This window comes from Geosmithia morbida, assembly GCF_012550715.1.
Source record: "Geosmithia morbida isolate 1262 chromosome Unknown scaffold_5, whole genome shotgun sequence".
Classification (NCBI taxonomy): domain Eukaryota; kingdom Fungi; phylum Ascomycota; class Sordariomycetes; order Hypocreales; family Bionectriaceae; genus Geosmithia; species Geosmithia morbida.
In genome coordinates this window covers 1,398,587-1,416,300 of record NW_023336192.1, presented here as the reverse complement: position 1 = coordinate 1,416,300, position 17,714 = coordinate 1,398,587, and the positions used below count along the sequence as shown (strand labels likewise).

The 17,714-nt window shown below is 59.6% G+C and overlaps 4 protein-coding genes across 4 annotated transcripts in view; all 4 read right to left on the bottom strand.

The window, feature by feature from the left end:
• GMORB2_6419 (Ribulose kinase) overlaps positions 1–824 on the bottom strand; it is a gene marked incomplete at both ends in the record, with an annotated part of 2,185 nt that extends 1,361 nt beyond the window's left edge. Inside the window, 2 exons of the mRNA XM_035468389.1 lie at positions 8–583; positions 687–824. Coding sequence (XP_035322370.1) covers positions 8–583; positions 687–824 — 714 coding nt within the window. The remainder of the gene's footprint in view (positions 1–7; positions 584–686) is intronic.
• Positions 825–2,175: 1,351 nt separating this feature from the next.
• Positions 2,176–4,748, bottom strand: GMORB2_6418 (uncharacterized protein; the record flags this gene model as incomplete). The annotated part of the gene is made up of 2 exons (XM_035468388.1): positions 2,176–3,308; positions 3,542–4,748. Coding segments are annotated over 2 exons (2,340 nt in total), but the record flags the coding sequence as incomplete, so codon positions are not given.
• A 2,175-nt stretch (positions 4,749–6,923) lies between these two features.
• Positions 6,924–9,650, bottom strand: GMORB2_6417 (VTC domain; the record flags this gene model as incomplete). The annotated part of the gene is made up of 3 exons (XM_035468387.1): positions 6,924–7,004; positions 7,115–8,778; positions 8,891–9,650. 3 exons carry the CDS (start codon positions 9,648–9,650, stop codon positions 6,924–6,926), a joined length of 2,505 nt encoding a protein of 834 aa, XP_035322368.1.
• Positions 9,651–11,011: 1,361 nt separating this feature from the next.
• Positions 11,012–17,605, bottom strand: GMORB2_6416 (glutamate synthase (NADH); the record flags this gene model as incomplete). The annotated part of the gene is made up of 4 exons (XM_035468386.1): positions 11,012–11,147; positions 11,220–13,855; positions 13,938–17,340; positions 17,427–17,605. 4 exons carry the CDS (start codon positions 17,603–17,605, stop codon positions 11,012–11,014), a joined length of 6,354 nt encoding a protein of 2,117 aa, XP_035322367.1.
• Positions 17,606–17,714: the final 109 nt, after the last annotated feature.

Sequence of the window (17,714 nt, the reverse complement as noted above, 5' to 3'; positions counted from 1 at the left end):
GGGGTACCTTCATATCAACGCCACCCAAGCGGTGAAAATCATCCTCGGCCAAGTCCTGCAGCCCGATGGCGTCGAAAAAGTCCCCCTGCCAGCCGGCGTCGTGGCCGTCCTCCTCGACGGGCACGTATCCCTGCTTGCACACGGCGCTGCAGCAGCTGCGGGCCTCCCCCCCGGTGGCGAGGTGGGTGAGGGCGTCGACGAGGTCGTAGAACTTGCAGCGTGCAAAGAGCTCGGGCGGCATGTTGTTCCTGAGCCACAGGATCTTGGGCATCTCCATCTCGATGCTCATGGACCCGCCGACGTACCTGAGGAGCCTGTGGCGCGTGGCGTTGATGTCGTCCGTCTCGCGGCCGGCGCGGTGGTCGAGCCAGAGTATGACGTTGCGATCCTGGGCGTCGCTGTTGGAGAAGGAGTCGGAGGCCGTCACGGGCACCGGCTCGTCCGAGTCGGTGGAGAAGACGGCCAGCGAGCAGGTTGCGTCGAAGCCCACGCCCCTGACCTTGCCGGGGTCGACGGCCGACTCCTCGAGGACGCGTCGGACGCAGTCGCAGATGCAGTTCCATATGTCGGTCGTTGATTGCTCCTGTGCTTTCATGAGAAGGAAGGAAGAGGGGGAGAAAGGAAAAGGGAGCTCAGCAGAGAGAAGGGGATGGCAGGAGAAGGGGATGGCAGGAGGAAGAGCATACATAGTATCCAGGCTGAGGCTGCCATAGCTTGATATCGGCCGAAGCAAGGGCTTTGATATTCCCCGTCTCGTCTACGATGCACGCCCTCGCCGACCCGGTGCCTACATCGACGCCAATGTAGTAGGTATCCTTGTCGAACTGATATTTTGGAAAGGACGGAGAAGAAGAGAGCGAGGATTCGTGTTAGCTAGCCGCAACATGCAACTCGCAACTCGCAACTCGCAGCTCGCAGCTGGCTGTTATGATGCCCCGCAGAGAGAGAGAGAGAGGGGGGGGGGGGGGGTGAATTGCAGGGAGAGGGGGGGGGGGAGGAGCAGAGAGGAGCAGAGAGGGGAGGGGGAGGGAGAGGGCAAGGACTATACCAGAGAGGAAGAAGGGTGGTCATCATGATGAACCATGATGGTCAAACTCTGGGACATTCAATGGTGATTTCGATGCGCGATGCGTGATGTAACGATGTGTGAGCACGAGCGGCCGTTGGGTTGCGATGACCCAGGTCAAGATTCCGAACAGAATCTGGAATGAAGAGAGGAAGGGGGAGAAGGAAGGAGGATGAAGTGAGAAGAAGGGATGAAATCGTCCGATGGGCGTACGGAAGTGTCGGATAATGTGTGTGCAAAAAAAGACAAAAAACAAACGAGACATGAAGAGGGGCGGGGCAGCAACGGTCAAACGTCCCGAAGACGGTGATTCCAGCTAAGAAGCTCTACCGTCCGTGTAAGTTGCGATGGTGGGGGGGAGAGAGGGAAGAGGGGGGAAGAGGGTCGGTTGGGATTGGTTGTCGTCTGTCAGCTTTTAGATCTAATAGATCCTTACCGTATCAGAAGGTGAGTTCAATAACAGGTCAAGGTCAGGCAACACCAGGCAGCATTCGAATATATTATATATATATATGTATATATATTTAACTTTTTTTTAACTTTTTAAATTTTTTTTATAATTTTTTTCATCTCTTGCCCATATCTGATAGACAATCTTGTACAATGAATCATGGAGAAATGAAGGAGAATAAGAGAGAAGCCCAAGAAAAGCAAACAAACATAAGCATAGAGAGAAGAGAAAAGAATAAAGAGAAGAAAAAATAAACTCCTGGTATATCTTCTACCGACCTGATTGAACAACCACCATCCCACCGTTTCGACTTTCCCCCCCACCCCTCTTCTTAAACTTCCGATCATATGCCGAATTCATGGCTAATGGGGATGACGTCAATAACACGCAAAGAAGAGCGAGAAGAAGAGATGATGGAGGGGAGAGGGGAAAAAAAATCATCATTATTCGTAATCATCGTATTCCTGCCCTTCGACTAGAATCACCACCATGATCGTAGCAGCGTATGCTTCTCTGATGGCACATGCCGTACTATATAGACAGTCAGTAAAGGAATGTCGAGAACAGACAAAAAAAAAGAGAGAGGGAGGGAGAGAGAGGGAGGGAGAGAAAGAAAGGAAGGAAAGAAGAAGAAAGAAGAAAAAAAAAACCCTTACCAAGTCTTCCTCACATCAGCAACGACAGCACTCAACCCCCAGTGAGCACACCACGCCCTGGCAAGCACCTCGTTATCGCAAGCCCCAAAGGCCTGGACGACGAGGACCCTCTCGTCGTCGTCGTCGTCGTCGTCGTCGTCGTCGTCGTCGTCGTCGCGGCCATCATCATCATCGTCGTCGTCGTGGCCATCGTCTACGCTGTCGTCGCTCCTCCTCCTCCTCTTCTTCTGCTGCTTCCTAGGGGTGTACAGCCTCCCCCAGTCGCGCACGTCCATGATGTCCTGCACCCTGACGCGGGTATGCACGTAGTCGAAGAATAAGGGGTGGGGCCCGCCGGAGCAGGGCCAGGCGCTGACGAAGGACACGTCGTACATCAGTCTCAGCGGCCACGAGACGCCCTCGACGGCCACCTGGAGGGTGGCGTCGAACACGCGCGGCCCGTTCATGCGCTCCCCCGACCCTACGGCCGTGGCGGCGGCGCGCAGGCCGAGCATCTCGATGCGCACCGTGCCGTCGTCGTAGTGGCTCCCCAGGGAGGCCGCACCGTTCTTGCCGGCCGTGGCGTTGCCGCCGCCGTACTCGTCCGCGTCCAGGATGGAGTAGTCCGACACCGGGTACCGTTCCGCCTCGGGTCCCAGCGGGTCCGACCTCTCGGCCATCGACTCGACGTCCTCGGGCAGCAGGGTCTGGACGGGCCGCCGCGTGCGCACGCGCGCGATCTGCGACCGCGCCAGGTCCGTCGTCGGCCGTGCCGGCCCCACCCACCCGGCCACGGCGCGGCACGTCGGCGCCAGCACCTTGCCTACGATGCAGCTCGCCGTCCAGTACGTGTAGCTGGACCGGTACTGGAAGCCGCAGTGGGGGTGCATGTGCGACAGCAGGGCCAGCTCGTCCGTCGCCGTGTCCGGGTCCAGGTCGATGAGCGAGTTCATGATGAGGAACGGGAAGGTCGGGCCGGGCACCACCAGTCCGCTGAAGAAGGCGAAGGCGTCCGAGCTGATCGTGTCCAGGCTTCCGTCCTCCTCCCTCTGCTCGAGGCTGTGCAGCGTATCGTGCAGGTTGGGCCACTTCATCAGCCTCGCGAAGCGTCTGAGCATCTTGACCTGTCTCTTCTGCCGCTTGTAACGGAGCTTTACTATTATCACTCGAATGATCAGAAACTTTTCTTCTTTTTTTTTTTCTTCTTTTTTTCCCCCTTCTCCCCCCTCCATCTCTTTCGGCAAGTGTAGAAAGAGGCCTCATCTCTCTGTGTGATGAAGCAACGACAGCAACGACGACAACCAAAAAAAAAAAAAAAAAGAGAAAAGGAAAGGAAAGGAAGACGAAGAAAAAAGAGAAAAAGAGAAGAGAGAAGAAGGAAAGACGTACCCTGACCTGGATCCTTGCCAAAGGCCTCGACCCTGACATTCTGCCTCCAGCGTCTCGCCAGCGCCAGATCCCACTGGATAGACGGCGGTATCTGCTGTAGGAGCTTATCCTTGGCCCAGTCCTTGTGCAGGCGGCTCTGTATCCTCAGCTCCAGCTCCAGGCTGAGCAGCAGCTGGTGGAAGAACAGGCGGTACTGCTCCTGCCTGGCCGCCAGGGCGGAGGCGCTCTCGCGCGGACTCGGCTCGGTCGTCGTCGCCGTCACGACGGTCGACTGGTCGTCGTTCGGATCCGGAGTGCCGCAGTCGAAGATGAAGCGCGTCACCACCTGGTTCCTCGGGTTGGTCAGGTCGATCCACTCGGGCCGGGAGAGCACGAGGATCAGGTCCGTCATCTGCCTGTCCAGGGTGCGGTGGGGGCTGAGGATGCGGTCCGGGTCGCGCAGGATGCGCCGGTACAGTATCTTGTAGAGCAGGTCCGGGTCGTCGTCCTCCAGGCCGGCGCGGAGCTCGCGCAGGCGCTCCATGATGCTGGAGAGGTCCATGGGCCGCGGGGAGACGCCCGAGTCGCGCAGGGCCACCGTGGCCGGCAGGACGCTCGTGCCGGACGCCCACTGGTTCAAGGTCACGGTGCCGCCTAGCCGGCCGTAGTAGAAGGCGTAGCTGGGCTGCTCCAGCGTCTCCCACGGGTATCGGGCCGTGGCCGTGGCCGTGGCCGTGGCCGTCCTGTGGTGGTCTCGGTCTCGGTCACGATCCCGCTGCTGCTGCTGCTGCTGCTGCTGCTCTCTGGTGCGCAGCGTCATGCTCATGAGCTGCGTCATGGCATCGTGCGCGTCGACCGAGTCACCCTCTTCGCCGTCGTCGTGGCCGTGGCTGCTCCGTCTTCGTCGCGTCGTCACGTAGAGGGCGTAGTACCGGTCCGGCATGTGAGGGACGGCCCGTCGGTGGCCGGTGTGCACGGTCGCGCCCCGGGTGATCCAGGCGGCGGCCGAGCGGGGCGTCAGCTGGTCGCGCGGCCCTAGACCCTTTGGCGGCCACGACGTGAGCGGGGCCAGAGACGGGACGGCATGCCGTCCGTCCCTCGCGCCCGCATCCCCATCTGCGTCGGCGTCGGCGTCGGCATCGGCAGCTGTAGCCTTCTCCTTGCCGGATGATCGTCCCGGCGTCGCCCTAGGCCGCTCCGGCTCCGATCCCCATTCGGCATCTTGCTTCTGCCGTCGGTGCCGTCCTCGGTCGTTACCCCTGTCCCTGTCCCTGTCCCTGTCTCTGTCTCTGTCTGGGGCGGTCGTGTCTGGTGCTGTCATGGTCTCGGGTGCCGTCGTCGGCACCCTCCTCCGGGGATCCCTCTCACGTCGCACCTCGCCACTGCTGACTCTCGCTCCCCCTCTTCTCGGTGGTGTTTCTGGGTGGTGGTCGTGGTGGTTGTGGCGGTGCAGCGACTCTCTGACGTCCTATGCAGGATAACGTGTCCGGTGTCAGACCTCGGGTTCGCTCCGTACGGGTAGAGAGAGGGGAAAAGGAGGGGAGAGGGGGAAGGAGGCGAAAGCCGAGGTGGATCCCACGTGCATCCTACCGCTCACCTTTTTCCTGAGCGTCACCGGCTCCTTGGCATCGGCCCGGCTCTTCCTGCGCAGCAAAACTGCCCAGAAGCTCTTTTTGGGGCTAGGAGGGGAGCTGTGGTCGGCGTCCGTCTGCTGATCCATGACGGGCAGACGCGAGTGACGCGGTGGGGCGGAGGATGGAAGGGCGTCTGGATCAGAAGCAGCAGACGCGACGCGGATTCGCTATCGCACGCATGAAAACAAGAGGGAGAAAAGTTGATTGTGTGAGGCCCATTGCTTCAAAGGCGTGACATGTTCGTGGGCGGTCTGTTTCCCTTTCTTCCTTTCCTTCTCTCTGTTCCTCTTCTCTGCCACTCTCTCACTCTTCTCCGTCTTTTGGCGTCCTTCTTCTTCCTCTTCTTCTCCTTCTTCTCTCTGCTGCTGTTGCTGATGCTCCAGGAAGCTTCGTGACGTGACCCTCACAGCAAGCTGGATAGAGTAGCAGTAGCAGTAGCGTTGTACAGGTACACGGAAGGAGGAGGAGGAGGAGGAGGAAAGACGTCGTCGGTCAGGAACTAGAATAGATGATGGGTAGGAAACAATCAATTGTGGGAGATGGGAGAGCGAGAGAGAGGGAGAGAGGGAGAGAGTGAGAGGGATAGAGTGAGAGAGAGGGAGGGAGAGAGCGAGGAAGAGGAGGAAGAATGGGGAAAAAAAGGTGCAAGGGCGGTGCAGATGCAGATGGACCCTTGGTGGTTGGTTAGTGGGGACCTAAAGTCGGGACCTGGACCTCGACCTGGACCTGTACCTGTACCTGTACCTGTACCTGTACCTGGACCTGTACCTGGACCTGTACCTGGACCTCACCTGTATCGTACCCGTAATAATGAACACTCGCAATGATGAACACCCGTAATGATGAATACTCGTAACTGCTGTACCGGAAAAGACACGCAGCAGAGAGACAGCAGGTGCCTGTTGCCAAGCTGGTGCTCTGCGCTGATGATGAGGCGGGGGCGGGGGGGGGTTGGGGGGGGGTTCCATTATCATGCACTCAGCCGCCTGATGCGGAAGCCTCTTCTATTTATCACTATTCCATCCCTATTTTATCCCTATTCTATCACTAATTTATCCCTATTCTATCACTAATTTATCACTAATTCATCACTAATTTATCACTATTTTACGATGTATTGATCAGTAGTTAATCAGCAGACTTGACGGTACTACGAGGGACGGTGGTCAATCCGTACATTACACTGGCTTACACGCTCTATATATCATGATAGGCATCGCACCCGTCAAAGTCCCCTTTTTAAAGTCGTCCTGATTGAATTGTCGTCGTCGTCGTTGTTCTTATTATTTTTTGTTTCTTTTGTTTTGTCTCTCTCTCTCTTCTCCCCCCTTTTCACAACCTTCTTTCAGGCCGCATCATGCTATATTAATATGCAGAATCAAGAAGCGACGAGTCGTCTCTTGTACAAGTAATAATGTCATGTATTCATTACTGCATCATACATGCAAGCAACTTCGGCTCACTTTTCACCTGCTTTTACACCGTTTTACGTTATTCCCTGTTTTTTTTTTTTTTGGGTTTTTTTTTTTTGATAGCATATCATTCCTATCTGTCTCTTTTCTTATATTTTTCCTCTAGAAAAAATTTTCAATTTTTTTTTTCAATTTTTTTTTCATCGTGAATAGCTAAACCGGGAAAGAAGGAGGAAGAAAAAAAAATACGATGATGCGCAGACCAAGATACGCCAGCATGACTCCTACCGGTACACAGACAGCAGCAAGGACAGCAAGAGGGATGAGAGGAAGAGAAAGAGAAGGCCGGCAGCGAAATCACGTCTTGAGTTCATCGAGAATCACAGTCTGATTGACATCATCGTGACCATCTCTCCACCTCTGAGCAGCAGCTTTGTACTATTGTCTTCTGTCAGCCTCATGTTTTTTTTTTCTTGGGGGGGGTTAAGATTTTTTTTTAAAGAAAAAAACCAGAAAACCAGAGAGAGAGAGAGAGAGAGAAGAGATACCTGAAAGACAAAGTTGAAGACGAGCGCAGCCATGAGGCCGAGACTGAGCACCACCGGACCCAGCATGTTGTCAAAGTCCTTTCCGCTCCTCTCCACAATCATCGCCCTCCTCGCGCGGAGCATGTGGTAGCCCCAGAGGCCGGAAAAGGCCGCCAGGACCGTGTACACGATCGCCATGGCCTCGGCGACCGTGCCCTCCCCGGCCGCGGAGTAGAGCGCGAGGGCCAGGCTGCCCTGCAGGATGCAGATGTGCTGCCACTTGAGAAAGGTCCGCTCGTTGGCCAGCCACACCTTGGGCTCGATCTTGAGCTCGCCCGCGTTCTTGATCCACTCGGCCGGCTCGACCACACCCTCCGGCAGCCCGGACCTCTGCTGCTCCTGCTGGCTCCGCCTGAAGACGGCGTACCTGGACAGGGAGAAGCTGGGCATCACCGACGACAGGGTGCCGTATCCGCGGTCGGCCGAGCCTGCGGGGGCGGTGCCGGCAGCGGCCGCAGGAGCAGCAGCAGCAGCAGCATCCTCACCTCCCTCCTCCGGCGTGGTCCTGGCCTCGGCGGCTGCCACGGCGGCCGACTGCTGCTGCTGCCGCTGCTGGCTGCGCGCGTCGGCCGCCATGCGGTCCTCCAGGTACGAGCGGGCGACGGGGGAGCTCTTGGAGGCCCGGTACGAGGCGGCGGACCGGCCGCCGGCGCCGATGAGGCTGCCGACGGCCATGACGTCGTCCGCCCGCTGGGACCGGCGCCTCTCCTCGGCCTCGAAGGCCTCCTGGGGGTCCTTGCGGATGTCCGTCTCGAGGTCGCTGAGCCAGAACGGCAGGTCGTTGACGTAGTCCTCGAACAGGGAGGCCACGCCGTGCACCAGCTTGGAGAACCGGGGCACCGGGTGCACCAGGTGCGACGACATGAGGTCCTCCACCCACGACGGGCGGCTGTGGTGCCGCGGCCGCGACGGGTCCTCCCTCAGCTTGAGCTCCAGCACGGCGTACGGGAAGCGCGACACGTCGGCGCGGCTGAGGTGGCCGAACGGGTACGACATGTTGCCGCTGTCGACGTCGGCGCGGTGCCAGTCCCCGGGGTCGCGGCACGGCCGGTCCGCGTCCAGCGCGTCCTCGCGGATGAAGGCCAGATCGGTGTCGATCAGGATCCGCACCCGGCCGTCGGCCGGGCTCTGGAACGCCGTGCGCACGTAGTTGGCCCGCAGCACCGGCGACAGCCCCTCCCGCCCGATCAGCTCCTGGATGCCGTGCACCGTCTTCTGGAAGGCCGCGATCTCCTCGGCCGGGAGCGACTGCCGCTGCATCTTCTGCACCGACTTGTCCATGGCGTACTCGCCGTCCAGGAAGGCCTTGACGTACTTCTCCTTGATGGCGAACCTGGCCTCCTCGCTGTTGCCGCTGGCGTCCACCGTCTTCTGCTCTACGTAGATGTCGGGCTTGTCGCTCAGCTGGCCGTACCAGCGCAGCCGGATCGACGACGACGCCTCCGGCTGCCGGCTCACCTGCTGGCCGTACAGGCCGAAGCTCTTGCTGTCCAGGTAGATGGACGTGACGGCCGGCGCGTCGTTGCCGTCGGCCTCCTTGGCCGTGCTGTCGCTGTAGACGAGCGTGGGCAGGTGACGGAGGATGAGCGTCTTGACTTCGAGGAGGTTGTCGGGATGGACCCAGACTGTGTTTTGGAAGGGTTTTATTTTTTATTTTTTTTATCGATTAGCTTCTCCCCTTCTCTCTCCTCTCGTCGCATTCTCCCGCAGAGGAGGGTGGAGGGGTAGGGGACTTACACCTGTGAGCCGTGTACCTCTCCCCGTTGCGGGTCTCCCCCCCGGTCTCGAGGTCTGGCAGCTGCCCGTCGGCACCGCCCTCGAGGTGCTGACGGATGGCGAAGTACATGATGGACAGCTTGCTGAGGAGCGGGGCGTATCCCTTCTCCGAGTTGAAGGGCCTCTGCGACAGGCTGAGCTGCATCATCGGTCGGACGCGGTACCTGTCGCCCCTCTTGCGGTCGTGCTTCTTGACAATCTTGAGGAAGCCGGTGTAGTTGACGCTGCTGTATTTCTTGAGCTCCTTGATATCCTGCGTGATGGAGTCGAGTTCTCTCTCGAGCTGGCTCAGTCTCTCGGGGGACACGTCCTCGGTCTGGGTCTGGGTCTGGGTCTGACCCTGACTCTGTCCTCCCCCCTGCTCTGCTGCTGCTGCTGCTGCTGCTGCTGCGGCATTTCCATCATCGACTCTCTTTCCCTTGTCGTGGTCGTCATGAGCGGTCGCGGTATCAGGCGGCGCCAGATCCTTGAGCTTGTCAAAGGCAGACTCGACACGGCTCTTGAGGGAGTCGAACTGCTGCTGCTGAAACCTGGCCACCTTCTCCAGCTGAACGTTGAATATCTCGTCGCAGAACCTCTGCTCGTCCTCGTCCGTCCATTCGTCGGCGGCGTCGTCGGGCTGCTGTCCCTCGCGGAGGAGACTCTTGAGCTTGGCGTAGTCGATGTAGTGGTCCTTGAAGGGGGGGTACACGGCCACCCGGAGGGTCTGACCGAAGCGCATATTTTTTTTTTAAAAAAAAAAAAAGAAGAGTTCTTGTCTCGTCAGGATAGTGATCAGAGACAGGAAGAGATGGGCAGGCAACGGAAAGATAAGAGAAGAAGAAACTATGGTTGAGAGAAGAGGAAGAGAGGCCAAGAGAAGGAGAAGAAAAAGAGAGAGAGAAAAAAAAGACCTTAACCAACGTTTCCTGTCACAGGCTCCGTTCACGTCCCCCAGCGACCAGATGTCGCCCCACTTTGGAAAGCTTGATACGCCCTCGTCTTCGTACGGTTGATGTAATACAAGAGAGAGTCTCTACCGAGTAGATCATCCATTCACTCGTGCAGATTACAGACAGGTATCATCACTGCTATATACGAGTACAGATGACAATGTACATGTACGAGTGATAGAGAGATGAGAGAAGAGAGTCCTATCACGATGCTTCATGTCGCACGTGCGTCATCGGAGTGCTGCTGGATGCGCACATGCACGTATTACATGTAAATCTGCACATGTAATCTGTACGAGCACCCACTACTGTTTGTATCAGAATAGCCAAATACAACCGGAAGAAGGGATAACCCGGTACCGAGGTTGTTGCCTCAGGATGACTTGGCAAGCATATAACTATCACGAAGAGAGTCATCCTAGAACAATACAACTATCGATCATCACAAACGCAAAGGCTCTTCTTGAAAGAAGGAGCTGATGCACCTGTGATATCGTAAGGTGACGCTAAAGGAAGAAGGACGAAACCAACAATTACATATAATGCCGTCTCCAGATCAATCTCTGTATACATGATCATCATGAAGTATCGATGCTTGACATCTTACTCCCACGTATGACTATGACCATCACTCGTACTTTGGCTTTACCCGCACATCATTACCAGGCCAAAGTGCAGATTAATCTCTACGGATCTTACTCGCAACATACGAGTAAAATTATCTCACCTTGGATCCCCGTCCATCCAACTCCCCATTGACTTCACCTATTCACCAATCTTCTTCATCGCGGACATCCCAGACATCCCAGACATCGACGGAAACGAGCATTGCCGTACATGAATCCGACCAGGTACAATACTAATAACTCCCTCTATGGTATCACCAACAAAAAAAGACCCATTCTTCCCATATTTCCTCGCGAGGTTTCTTTTTTTTTTTTGTAAAGATCAACAATTATACAAGTAGCTCCAAACCCTCCAACATTTCTCTCCTCTCAACTCTTTCCACTCTCCCTTCTCTCCTCCTCATCCTTCTCTCCTTCATCTCTCCCTCTCCTCCATACTTTATCCATTCTTTCGAGAATACACACACACACGTATATATATATATATATATATATATTTACACACTTCATCCAACCCAACCCCTTCATGCCTGCACAGCGATATTGTGCAGAACTTCTTGAGCGGATTGCTTGATGATACCACCCGTGACAGGTAGACTGCTGTTGCTCTCTAGGAAGAAGTCGACCTCACGAGCAGCCATGCGGCCTTCGTTGATGCCCCTGGGAGGTTGTCAGCATGCGGAAGCGGAGGATGGAAGAGATGGAGGGGAGGTGACGAGGGAGAAGACGTACCAGACGATCAGGGACTGCCCACGACGAGCGTCGCCAGCCGCAAACACGCCGTCAAGATTGGTGGCGTACTTGCCAGGCGCCGTCTTGATATTCTTGCGAGCATCCTTCTCGATCTCATCACCCAGCACGCGACTCTCCGGTCCCAGGAAGCCCATGGACAGAAAGACCAGGTCAGCCGGGAAGAACTCCTGCGACCCGTCAACCTTCTTCATGTCCCACCCTCCCGACGAGGACCGCGTCCACTCGACGCGGATCGTGCTGATGCCCTTGACCTTTCCGGTGCCGTCGTCGACAAACTCCTCCGACATGATGCAGTACTCGCGCGGGTCCTTGCCCGTGTGCTGCCGCACCTCCGTGTGCCCGTAGTCGACGCGGTACACGCGCGGCCACTGCGGCCAGGGGTTGTCGCTGGCGCGCTCGGCCGGCGGCTGGGGCAGGAGCTCAAAGTTCGTCACCGACCTGGCGCCGTGGCGCACAGACGTGCCGATGCAGTCGTTGCCCGTGTCGCCGCCGCCGATGACCACCACGTCCTTGTCCTTGGCCGAGATGTACGACCCGTCCGCCAGCTCAGAGTCCAGCAGCGACTTTGTGTTGCGGTGCAGGAACTCCATGGCGAAGTGGATGCCCTCCAGGTCGCGGCCCTTGATCGGCAGGTCGCGCGCCACCGTCGAGCCCGTCGCGATGACGACGGCGTCGTTCGACGCCCGCAGCGACGACAGCGTCGGCTGCCCCTCCCCGCCGACGGCCACACCCGTCCGGAACTCGACGCCCTCGGACGCCATAAAGTCCGTGCGCCGCTTGACGATGCGCTTGTCCAGCTTCATGTTGGGGATGCCGTACATGAGCAGCCCGCCCGGCCGGTCCGCGCGCTCGTACACCGTGACGCTGTGACCCGCCCGGTTGAGCTGGTCCGCGCACGCCAGGCCCGCCGGGCCCGACCCGATGACGGCCACCCTCTTGCCCGTGCGCACCTTGGGCGGCTTGGGCACCATCCAGCCCATCTCGAAGCCGCGGTCGATGATGGCGCACTCGATCGACTTGATGCCCACCGGGTCCTCGTTGATGCCCAGCACGCACGCGCCCTCGCAGGGAGCCGGGCAGACGCGCCCCGTGAACTCGGGGAAGTTGTTCGTCATCAGCAGCCGGTCGAGCGCGTCCTTCCACTGGTTCTGGAACACCAGCTCGTTCCACTTGGGGATGATGTTGGAGATGGGGCAGCCCGTCTCCGACTGGCAGAAGGGGACGCCGCAGTCCATGCAGCGCGCCGACTGGTACTTGAGCTCGTCCTCGTTGAGGCGCGAGCTGAGCTCGGCCCAGTCCTTGGTGCGCGTAGATGCCTGCCGGTACTTCTCGGAGCGGCGCGCATACATCTTGAAGCCGCGCGTCTTGTCCAGGACGAGCGCACGCTTCTTCTCGGCCGCACTGTCGCCGACGGCCTCCTCGAGGTCCTGGAGCTTGGCCGCCGGCTTCTTCTCCTCCCGCCTGTGGGTGACGCCCGAGATGAGGGGCAGGTTGTACTGGGCGCGCTTGGCCTCGGCCGCCTTGGCGGCCTCTTCCTCCATCACGCGCTTGTAATCGACCGGGAGGACTTTGACGAAGCGGGGCAGGGCGCGGGTGAAGTCGACCAGGATGCGGGCCGCGAGCTCCGAGCCCGTGTAGTGATGGTGGTCCTCGACGAGGCTGCGCACAAACGCAATCTCGGCCGGGTCCTCGAGCGGGCCCGCCTCGACCATCTCGGTGTTGAGCTTGGAGAGGAAGTCGGCCCTGACGTCGAGGATGTAGGCGATACCGCCCGACATCCCCGCGGCAAAGTTGCGGCCCGTGTTGCCGAGGATGACGACGCGACCGCCCGTCATGTACTCGCAGCCGTGGTCTCCGACGCCCTCGACGACGGCCGTGGCGCCCGAGTTGCGGACGGCGAAGCGCTCGGCTGCCATGCCGCGGAAGAAGCACGTACCCGCCGTGGCACCGTACAGGCAGACGTTGCCGACGATGACGTTCTCCTCGGCCTTGAAGATGGCCGAGCGCGGGGGGTAGACTATGAGGCGGCCGCCCGAGAGACCCTTGCCGACGTAGTCGTTGGCGTCACCCTCGAGCTCTAGGGTGACGCCCGAGGACAGGAAGGCGCCGAACGACTGTCCGGCCGAACCCTTTATGTTGACGTGGACCGTGTCGAGCGGTAGCCCGGCCTCGCCGTAGCGCTTCGCGATCTGGTAGGAGAGCGAAGTGCCCATGGCACGGTCCGTATTGACAATGTCACACTCGATGCGCGAGGGCAGACCCTTGTCCAGGGTCAGCTCCGACTCCGAGATCAGCTTGTTATCCAGGCGGACGTAGAGCTTGTGGTCCTGCTTGCGGACGTTGAAGGTGGCCACTCCGGGGCGCAGCTTGTGGGCGGGCGTCAGGAGCAGGGACAGGTCAATGTTCTGCGTCTTGGGAGTGCGCAGGTCGTCTCGGACCTTGAGCACCTCGACGTGGCCCACCATCTCGTTGATGGTACGGAAGCCGAGGCGGGCCATGATGGCGCGGAGCTCGTTAGCCACGTAGTAGAAGAAGTTGATGACGTGCTCCGGGGTACCTTCAAACTTCTTGCGCAGCTCTGGATCCTGCGTAGCGATACCGACAGGGCACGTATTCTGCAACGCACAACACATGTTAGGAAACGCCTTTCCGATCAATATGGAGAGAGAGGAGGGGGGAGGGGGGAATTCGGCTTACCAAGTGACACTTTCGCATCATGATGCAGCCCATGGCAATGAGCGGAGCTGTAGCGAAGCCCCATTCCTCAGCACCGAGCAGGCAGGCGAGGGCGACATCCCTACCCGTCTTGAGCTGACCGTCGGTCTGGACGACGACGCGGCCGCGCAGGTCGTTGAGCACGAGCGTCTGGTGGGTCTCGGCCAGGCCCAGCTCCCAAGGCAGGCCAGCGTACTTGATGCCCGTCCATCGGGAGGCGCCGGTGCCGCCGTCGTGGCCCGAGACGAGGATGTGGTCGGCCTTGGCCTTGGCAACGCCCGAGGCGACGATCCCGACGCCGACCTCGGAGACGAGCTTGACGGAGACGCGGGAGCGGGGGCTGGAGCACTTGAGGTCGTAGATGAGCTGCTTGAGGTCCTCGATGGAGTAGATGTCGTGGTGGGGGGGCGGAGAGATGAGACCCACGCCCGGCGTGGAGTGGCGGGTGCGGGCGATGGACCGGGAGACCTTGTGGCCGGGGAGCTCGCCGCCCTCGCCGGGCTTGGCGCCCTGGGCCATCTTGATCTGCAGCTCGTCCGAGTCGGCCAGGTAGGCAGCCGTGACGCCGAAGCGGCCCGAGGCCACCTGCTTGATGGCGGAGCGCATCGTGTCGCCGTTTGACATGCGCTCCGACCGCTCCGGGTCCTCGCCGCCCTCGCCCGTGTTGGACTTTCCGCCCAGGCGGTTCATGGCCACGGCCAGGGTCGAGTGCGACTCCATCGAGATGGACCCGTACGACATGGCGCCCGTGCAGAAGCGCCGCACAATCTCCGTCCACGGCTCCACCTGGTCGATGGGGATGGGCTCGCGGTCCTCAAACTTGAAGTCGAGCAGGCCGCGAAGCGTGCAGTTCTTGATCTGCTCATACTCGGACCGGGAGTAGGCCTCGTACGACTTGTCGTTCTTGGTCCGCACGGCGTCCTGGATGTTGGCGATAGACCGCGGGTCGTTGACGTGGGCCTCGCCGCCGTCGCGCCAGTGGTACTCGCCCGACTCGGGGAGGGCCTCGATGCGCACCGTCTCGCGGCTGGGGAAGCCGCGCTCGTGGAAGCGGAAGGCATCCTGGGCGATGAGCTCAAACGTCATACCCCTGATGCGGGAGGCGGTGCCGCGGAAGCAGCGGTCGACGACGCTGTCGTCGAGACCGAGGGCCTCGAAGATCTGCGCGCCCTTGTACGAGGCCAGGGTGGAGATGCCCATCTTGCTCATGACCTTGAGGATGCCGCCGTCGCACGAGTGCTTATAGTTGCGGATCAGGGCGTCGTCGTCGAGCTTCTTCTTGATGAGACCCTCACGGTTGAGCTTGAGGATACACTCCATGGCGAGGTAGGGGTTGATGGCGTCGGCGCCGTACCCGAGGAGCACGCACATGTGGTGCACCTCACGGGCCTCGGCCGTCTCGACGACGAGGGCGGCCATGGAGCGCCACTTGTTGGCGACGAGGTGGTGGTGAACCATGCCCGAGGCCAGGATGGCAGAGACGGCGACGCGGTCCGCCGAGGTGCTGCGGTCCGAGAGGACGATGATGCGATCGCGGGCCTCGATGGCGGCGTCTGCCTCGCGGCAGATGTGATCGAGGTGCTGCATGTAGCCCTCGACGCCCAACTTCTTGGGGAAGGTCAGGTCGATGGTCTTGACGGTCCATTCGGGGTGGATAGCCGACATATTCTTGACGCTGTTGAACTCGGGGATGGACAGGATGGGGCTGGGCAGCAGGAGACGGCCGCACTGCGAGGCATCCATCTCGAGCAGGTTGCCCTGGGGTCCGACGTAGCAGTCGAGGGCCATGACGATGGACTCGCGGATGGGGTCGATGGGGGGGTTGGTGACCTGGGCGAAGAGCTCGCGGAAATAGTCGTAGAGCAGACGGGGCGCGTCCGCCAGGCAGGCCAGGGGTCCATCGTTTCCCATGGAGCCGAGCGCCTCCTTCTCGTCGGCAGCCATGGGAGCGAGCAGCAGGCTGACCTGCTCGTACGAGTAGCCAAAGGCCAGCAGGAGGGGGTCCTTCTGTAGCAGGGTGGCGTCGGGCTCGGCCTGGATCTCGGCGCCCATGCGCGACGACATGGTGTCGAGGACCTTAGGCAGGGTGATGAGCTCGCGGTCCAGCCAGGTGCGGAAATCCTGGCGGCTGCAGACGGCCTCCTTGAGCTCCTTGTCGTCAATCAGGCGGCCGGCCTGGGTGTCGACGAGCAGCATGCGGCCGGGCTGCAGGCGGCCCTTCTGGATGACGCTCTCGGGCTCGACGGGGATGGTGCCGACCTCGGAAGCACAGATGATGCGGTCGTCGTCCATGACGTAGAAGCGGCAGGGGCGGAGGCCGTTGCGGTCCAGGTTGGCACCGCAGAAGCGGCCGTCGGCGAAGGTGAAGAGGGCGGGGCCATCCCAAGGTTCCATCTGGCAGGCAGCCCACTCGTAGAACGCAGCCTTCTTGGGGTCCATGTTCTCGTTGCCTTGCCAGGCCTCGGGGACCATGAGCATGACGGCCTCGGGCAGGGAGAGTACGCCGTTGATGGTCAGCAGCTCGAGCACGTTGTCGAAGGCGGCCGAGTCGGAGCCGCCGTCCTCGACGACGGGGTAGAGCATCTCGAGCTCGTCCTTGAAAACGTCGGAGTGCATGACACCCTCGCGGGCGCGCATCCAGTTCTTGTTCCCACGCAGCGTGTTGATCTCGCCGTTGTGGGCGGCCCAGCGCAGAGGCTGGGCACGGTCCCACGAAGGGAAGGTGTTTGTGGAGAAGCGAGAGTGGACGAGGGCAAAGTGGGCCTCGTAGTCGGCGTTGACGAGGTCGTGAAAGTACGAGTAGACCTGGACGGGGGCCAGCTGGCCCTTGTAGACAATGTTCTTGGAGGAGAGGGAGCAGATGTAGAACCAGTTGGACAGCCCAATGGTGTGGGTGGCACGCTTACGCAGGATGAAGAGCTGACGCTCAAAGTAGCGCTCGTCAAACTTGTCAGGATCCGTCTCGTCGGGCGTCAGGCCGGTGCCGTAAGCCTCGGCCAGGACGACAAAGGGCTGGGCGATGATGGGCTCGCGCGACTTGGCGGCAGGACCGAGGAGGGTGGAGTCGACAGGGGGCCGCCTCCATCCCAGGACGCGCAGGCCCAAGGACTCGGCAACATCTTCCAGCTGCTTCTTGGACTCGGCAAACGTCTCCTCGTCGGGCTTGAAGAAGAGGTTACCCACGGCATACTGGCCGGCGGGAGGGAGCTTGATGTCCACCTCCTTTTCAAAGTTCTTGATGAAGAAGCGGTGGGGGATCGAAGTCATGACGCCGGCGCCATCGCCGTCTCGTGCATCGGATCCCACGGCACCGCGATGCGTCATGTTGCACAGCAGGTTGCGTGCATCGCTGACAATTTTGTGGCTAGGTTTGCCCTTCATATGGCTGTTGATGATGGGCGAAGACGAGTCAGCATCCTACCCTCTTGTTTTGAACATCACAACCGACAACTTGTTCGCAATGCAACTCACCAAGCAAAGCCGACACCACAGGCATCCTTCTCCAACGAAGGGTCGTACAGACCTTGCTTCACGGGCAGAGCACCAGCCCACGAGCCATTGTCCTGAGTCTGATACTCAAATGGCTTGTACTGATCTTTCTCGGCTTCGCGTTCAATATGACGGTCATCGAAATCCGCTGTCAGGCCCATGCTAGGCAAGGACTCTTATTTTACAACCAGAATTTTCCAGGGGCCGGTAAGGCTATTTTTTGTTTTGTTTTGCGTGTGTGTTGTTCTTAAGCTGAGAATCGTCGTTACC